Raw genomic sequence first — 7869 nt, 5'->3', positions numbered from 1 at the left:
GAACAATTTATTTTTTTATGAATTATTTTCACCAAAGAGAACGTCTCCTCCTCCCCCTTTTACATAGGACAAAAGACAAACCATAAGCGCACTTACCACTGGTTAGCCCTCCGCCTCCTCTTCTGACATGCAACCCGGATACTGTACGTATTTCGGTTCGCTTGTCTTATGGGGATCTCATTGACGGATCTCCTTTCTTTTTTTCCTTAACGTCCTTCTATAATCCTATTTTCCTTGTTTAAATGTTTTAAAGACGGCTCATGAATAGCAGAGGCAAGGGACAGTGATACTGCCCTATCAAGCTGGACAATGCCCTTGAGACTTATCATATATACATATGATCAGCGCCCAAGGTCCCTTCTCTATCCAAGCTAGGACCAAGGAGGGCCAGGCAATGGCTGTTGATGTAAGCAGATAGACCTGTAGGCTCCCCCAGACCCCCCATCCTTGGCTCACAAGGACAATGAGGTTGCAGCGACCAAAGAAACTAACGAGTTTGAATGGGACTCGAACCCCAGTCTGGCGTTCACCAGCTAGGGACGTTACCACATCGGCCACCACAGGTGTTAAAGGATGGTCAGGAGAATCATGTGAAGGACAAGGAGCACATCTATTAAATTAATTTTATGCAAGGGCAGTGCATTATTTTGACAAAAAAGAAAAAAAAAATCGGCTTCCACTTGTTCTTAGGAGTACCAATACCGGTAACGCCGGATTATTCTTAAATAAATAAAATAATCAATTACACCAAGTTGATATGTCTCATGTCACACGATTATGAATTCCAAATAAATCTTTCTGTCGATTTCTAGTCAATGGGTGAACTGTAAGGATTAAGAAATTAATCATTAATGGAGCTTAGTATATGAAAGGCAATAGAAAACAAGAGATAACATAGATAGAATCAAGGGTATTCAAACGTATATGGTAATTAAGTCAAGACTATCAGACGATCGTAGCTACAGAGGAAGAAATAAGCAAATCCTTTTGAGATTGAAAAGTTCATTAATGATGTTTCTGTGTTGATATAAAATTTGCGTAAATTGTGTAATGGACACATCCTGTATATATATATATATATATATATATATATATATATATATATATATATATATATATATATATATGTATATATGTATATACATATATATATATATATATATATATATATATATATATATATATATATATATATCTGTATATATATATAATATATATATATATATATATATATATATATATATATATATATATATATATATTGATAACTCAAATTAGTCTGATTGCAGTTGGTGCTATTACAGAGAAAATGTACAATTTTCAGTTTTCTGGTATCTGGCATTTTTTTTTTCACTCTAGCATTTGATATTCTTTTCCTAGACTTTTTCTATCCCAGTATGCAAATTAATAGAAACTACCTAAAAGTTGCACTAGGAAGTGCTTAGAAATCCCTCTTTTGATCTAAAAGAAAATAGAAAATCTTCTATAATTCCTTCACGCTTAAAGCTAATAGCACCATTTTCAGCCGTGCCATGGGTCGATCCCAGTGGCTAAAGACAGATAGAAAAATTAAGTAAGAAAAAAAAAAGAACGAAACACTTACATAGAAAATAAAAGTAAATTTTACCTCGCCAAAGAATACAAGACAGCATAAACGCAGGTCTCTAACCAGAAATAAACAAAACAAATCCTAACTATTGTCGTTGCAGATTCCGGGCGAAATAAGCCCCACCCCTGATGACGTCATAACCAATGACGTTGTCTCTCACGTTAGTAGCGCTCACAATACAGCCCTTTACACATTTCAGGCAGGCAGACATTAGAGCGACCTGCATTGAAGGTGCAGGCCACGGGCTCATGCTCTAAAGCAGCCCGTAAAGCACATTTCAAACTATACTAACTTGTAATCTCTTTAAGAGGATGTGTTGAGACCGTTAACGCTGGAAACATGATTGGCTATGACGTCATCAGGGGGTTGGGCTTATTTCGCCCAGAATCTCTGCAGCGACTTATAAACATATGGCAACCGCAAGTCACGGGAACAGCATTGGGAAATTATGTGTTGAATTGTATCATCAGAAGAAAATGAACACCATTTTTCTAGGGTCGACTATGATAAATTCCTCAAAAAAATCTCTAGTGACCAACTCTTAGGAAATGGAAAAAGTATTCTTCAAAAACATCAATATATTCATATCAAATGCGTTATCATAATCAAAGGAATAATATACTTTACATTCTCAATCAGCTCAGGAAAGGCCACACTATAAGTACCTAGTTATTAGTTATGACTAATATACAAAGCATATATGTTATACAAATATATATATATATAATATACTGTAGTGATAAAATACGAGGTATACTTAAACCTGTCATGAGTGATTCTGCCATAATTTATGTGTATTGCCATCTTCATAAGCAGAATTTAGTTCACTAATGAAAATGATAAAGCTTAAAAGCGACAACATAGTTACCTTATAAGAGAAACTGAAACTTCAATGTTATAACAAGACAACCAATAACAATAATAAGAGACACTGAGATAGAGAAAGATTGACAGAGAAAATTGCTTTTAAATAAATATGGTGGATATGTACTCTAATAAACTAAATTCGGGATTCGCTTAAGTTACATGCAACGACTGCAGTATAGCTATTTGGACAAATGACCCACGACAGGAAATTACCAAAGCCCTCTCACAAGAGACTAATTTACATAAGCAAATGGAGTGAGGGTGTCAGGCCGCCCGCCAGCAGCTGCACAGAAACCCCACCCTGTTCGCATAAGAAACTTGTAAAAGAAAAACAAAAGACAAATCTAAAACCTACTGCGGGTCATAAAAAAGTTCTAAAGGCTAATACAGGGATTTCTCTTTTGTGAGCTGCCTTGTCGAAAGAGATTTTATAGTTTCTCCAACTTCGGTGATTGGTCGTTGTTTTAACTGAAGACATGTCGTAGAAGAAAAAAAAAATATTCGTTTGAAATCATACTAGTGCAATAGGTCGAAGATCGGGTCTTGGAATCTTGAAGAACCTGCAGATTGGCACATGAGGGGATACGGACAAGTTGCAGCAGCCTGCTGGAGTGTATCAGCCGGGGTAAGAAATACCTTATCTTGGTTTCCAACCCTATCCAAGGGACTCTGGACAGGGTAGGAAGCTAATGCAATTGGATTGGAATACCTCTCATCCCTAACTGATGATGTTACTGAGTCGTCGATTTTACCCAAATGGTTATCTGACCATCTTGTCATGGTTTGTAAAGCTTTTGCTGTGACCAAACTATTCATGGCGAAGAGATCCAACTCCTCTTGTATGAAACCTCTGTTCTGGACGGCCATTGCATCTTGGAATTCTACATTCTTACCTAGATTCTCCATCCCAGCATTTTCTGTGCCAACACTTCCTCCTGAAGAATCTCTTGGTAAGGCTTGTAGAACGTACGGGCTTCTAGTTGACTCTCCTGCAGTAGTAGCCCAGGCTCTTGCACTTCTCACAGAGGTGTTGAGGGTGTACCTTCGACTGGTCGGACACGTCCAGCCCGTCAGGCTTATCTAGAGGCCGCTGCGGGAAGAGACAGGTGAACGAGTGGACGTATAAGAGTACAGATAAGGTCCTGATTGAAATAGCAATTGAACATATATTCTTATAAATACTCCTAGGAAAAAGCAAGATCTTGTAATTTAAAGATTTTGATGTAAAACAGAAGTCAAATTATAGATTAGATTACACTAATGCACACTTGTGTAGGAATTGTGCCATTGGCATGGGTTAGCAAAGGATAAGCTAAAGCTGTGCATGCATTTATATAAATATTAGTTTGAAATTAATTATGAAAAATAAAGCAAATCAAGATGAAACTAAATAAGATTATTTCAACAATGTCTAAAAATGTTATCATTCATTCTTGTGTCCGTTGTAACCTATGATGTTCCACAGTACTTTTGTGGCTCCTTGTACTGTACGGTATTTGTGTACCCGGGTTTCTAAACATCTAGGTGTTTTTTTTTTCTTTTTTTTTGTAGGTATAAGTAGAAATAATTATTTCAATGTGCATCTCTCTCTCTCTCTCTCTCTCTCTCTCTCTCTCTCTCTCTCTCTCTCTCTCTCTCTCAGACGTTAACTAGTGCTTTCAGTTCTTTTTATCTTTAACCCACAGGTCGAATTTTATTTTAACTGATGGCGACCTATCAAGATCAGATATGGCAAGGAGAGTGATATTATCCTGAGAATGGCTGCTGAATGAACTCACAGGGCCCAGCGCCGGTCTATATAGCCTAAAATCATCCAACACTATCCAATTATCCTGGGAAGACAAGAGACAACACGCAGTTATCTAGACCTGTAAGTATTGCCAATTTTATCACACTCAATTTCAGATTTCTATTGTTTGATGTTCACCAGAGATGTAATTGTGTACTTTACGTATTTAATGTGTAACGTCATTTTATCTTAAAAGATAAATTTGCTAAGCGTTCATTATCTATTCTCCTATGAATTAAAGTTTGTTTGTCAAGATGATGATATTAAAAGATATTATGTGCGAATAACGGGAGCCTGTTCACTGTTTACTTTGTTTTTTGTTCGTTCGTAAAAATTCGGATTTTTTTTTTTTTGTACCATTTTCCTGGTTCTTGGCGCTCCTTAGCATGTCATATCTAGTCACATACTAAGCTCTCTTGTGAAAGAGAGATGTTCTCTTTGTAAGTTCGCATATCTGGGATCACTAGTCTTTAGGGGGACATATTTTGAGCTTTGATAATGAAACTGAACGTCTATATAGAATTAGATGGAAGAAATTTTTCCACAATTTCGAATATGTACCTGGTCTTGTTTTACCATAGAATTATCGAGGAAAGCAAATTTGCATCATTAATTGTATAGTGGTTATCTAAGATGGTGAAGTAATATTATTGTAGGAAAATTATATACAATTTTTGTTGTCACAACGAAAACTGGATCGTTAATTGAGAATTTTTTTTTAAAGAACAAAATTCAAATATAAATGAGTAATATTAATATGCACAAGTTGAAATTTTTTTCAACGCGTTACATTGATGTTTTCGTATTATGACGAGAATGATATAGTCCTTATAACACTTTTTTTTTTTTTATGAAACCTTGGTTTATTCTCTTTTGTGAGGTTAACATTAGTTAAAAGTACTGACCGAAACATTGGTAGTACATATGAAAGAAATTATATTTTTTAACGAGAGCAGTTTTGCCAAAGTGAAGTAAACGTACTTGATACTGCTAACGTATAAGACATTATTTTATGTCAGTTTGTTTAAAGGATTTATTTTTGTATGCCATAAAGGATTATTAAGTGTAATTATCAGCAATAGTGAACGACCTAAATGCAAAACATATTGAAAAACATTATCCATCTGTACATGTTACAACAGTGGTAATAAAATCCCTTGAATATACACCAAGAGAATAAAAAACAAGGAAATATCGAAGATAAGATATACCAGATCGCCAAAATAAAGAACAGTTGAATAAAAGCTTTTGCTGCTGTTGAAATCACCCAAAGAAAGACCATCCTTGTTCCTCAGATGGTTCGAAGCCAGTCTGCACAGTGCTCCTATTCATGGCTTTTATTTTATATATTATTTCCTGTATCTTATTCACTGGCACCGAAGCTTATCCTGGGTTGTAACAGAATCGCTGCTTTATGCAACATCCAATAGATTCGGTCAGAAAGATACGATTTAAGTGAATTAACAACATGTCGTAATGCAGAAAGATACGATTTAAGTGAATTAACAACATGTCGTAATGCAGAAAGATACGATTTAAGTGAATTAACAACATGTCGTAATGCAGAAAGATATGATTTAAGTGAATTAACAACATATCGTAGTGCAGAAAGATACGATTTAAGTGAATTAACAAGATGTCATAAAGCAGAAAGATACGATTTAAGTGAATTAACAAGATGTCGTAGTGCAGAAAGATACGATTTAAGTGAATTAACAAGATGTCGTAATGCAGAAAGATACGATTTAAGTGAATTAACAAGATGTCGTAGTGCAGAAAGATACGATTTAAGTGAATTAACAAGATGTCGTAATGCAGAAAGATACGATTTAAGTGAATTAACAAGATGTCGTAGTGCAGAAAGATACGATTTAAGTGAATTAACAAGATGTCGTAATGCAGAAAGATACGATTTAAGTGAATTAACAAGATATCGCAATGCAGAAAGATACAATTCCAGTGAATTAACAAGATATTGTAATGCAGAAAGACACGATTTAAGTGAATTAACAAGATATTGTAATGCAGAAAGATACGATTTAAGTGAATTAACAAGATATTGTAATGCAGAAAGATACGATTTAAGTGAATTAACAAGATATCGCAATGCAGAAAGATACAATTCCAGTGAATTAACAAGATATTGTAATGCAGAAAGACACGATTTAAGTGAATTAACAAGATATTGTAATGCAGAAAGATACGATTTAAGTGAATTAACAAGATATCGTAATGCAGAAAGATACGATTTAAGTGAATTAACAAGATATCGTAATGCAGAAAGATACGATTTAAGTGAATTAACAAGATATTGTAATGCAGAAAGATACGATTTAAGTGAATTAACATGATATCGTAATGCAGAAAGATACGATTTAAGTGAATTAACAAGATATCGTAAGGCAGAGTTACATTTAAAGTAAATTACGAAGATATCGTAATGCAGAAAGTTACAATTCAAGTGAATTAACAAGATATCGTAATGCAGAAAGTTACAATTCAAGTGAATTAACAAAATATCGTAATGCTATTTTGAATCCCCTTACCCGCACACTTTCAGTACTTTTTTTCCCCCTTTTTTTAAATCTTGCGTGCTGTCTATTTGTTGATCTGCTTCTTGAGCTATTTTATATTTGTATATGAGTTTGTGAGGTTTGTATATTTTTCGTTTAGGGATCATGTTTTCTGTCTTGTGCCACATGAATGCGAGTCGTTTTAGGTAACAATAATAAGAGAATCACTAACAGCATTTAAAGCAAAATTATTATTATTATTATTATTATTATTATTATTATTATTATTATTATTACTCTACTACTACTACTACTACTACTACTAGTGTACACGACCCGTCAAAAATAATGGCTAAATATTTAGATAGATATGTATACACATTCAGCTCCTCCCACACACCTCATCTTTTCTAACTACAACACGGCAGTTTCAGCAATTTGTGGAAAATTATTATTATTATTATTATTATTATTATTATTATTATTCTCTCTAATTCCCTTCATGAAATGAATGACAGTCACAAAATGATCCCGACCAAAACTTTAGTTTTTTCAAGAGAAACAAAACCCGTAAAACTGAAAAGGATCTAATAAGAAAAAACGACTGGGCTCCCTTAATAAGGCTTCGGGTAGTTTGTTGATTCTCTGATTATCATCTGTTGGTTTTGGCTCGTAGGGAAAAGGGTCATTAACTCGGTTTTCTAATTAACTGTTTGTGTAGAAAAGGTTTTTGCTTGGGCCTCAAGGTGTGATGTTTTTAACACTACATAAGCTCTTGACGTTGTGGTTTGCTACTACTACTACTACTACTACTACTACTACTAAGGTGTGATGTTTTTAACTCTACATTAGCTCTTGACGTTGTGGTTTGCTACTACTACTACTACTACTACTACTATTATTATTATTATTATTATTATTATTATCATTATTATTATTACTACTACTACTACTACTACTATCATCATTATTATTATTATTATTATTATTATTATTATTATTATTATTATTATTTACTAGCCAAGCTACAATCCTAGTTGGAAAACCAAGATGCTATAAACCCAAGGGCTCCAACAGGGAAAAATAGCCCT

General features: G+C 34.2%; 1 protein-coding gene across 5 annotated transcripts in view; it reads right to left on the bottom strand.

Annotated features, from left to right (window-relative positions):
- Nucleotides 1–2169: 2169 nt before the first annotated feature.
- The window catches only part of LOC137642750 (harpin HrpN-like), a 49250-nt gene continuing 43550 nt past the window's right edge, over nt 2170–7869 (bottom strand). For 3 of the 5 annotated variants that reach the window (XM_068375589.1, XM_068375591.1, XM_068375590.1), the window contains exon 6: nt 2170–3556. In XM_068375589.1, the coding sequence (XP_068231690.1) occupies nt 2993–3556 (564 nt within the window). In that variant the 3' untranslated portion in view covers nt 2170–2992. Of the gene's footprint in view, nt 3567–7869 lie in introns of all 5 variants that reach the window. The other 2 variants (XM_068375592.1, XM_068375593.1) reach the window with 1 other exon arrangement.

Source organism: Palaemon carinicauda, chromosome 6 (assembly GCF_036898095.1).
Source record: "Palaemon carinicauda isolate YSFRI2023 chromosome 6, ASM3689809v2, whole genome shotgun sequence".
In the NCBI taxonomy this organism is placed as follows: domain Eukaryota; kingdom Metazoa; phylum Arthropoda; class Malacostraca; order Decapoda; family Palaemonidae; genus Palaemon; species Palaemon carinicauda.
The sequence above is the reverse complement of the archived record's forward strand: the minus strand, read 5'-3'. Positions and strand labels throughout refer to the sequence as shown.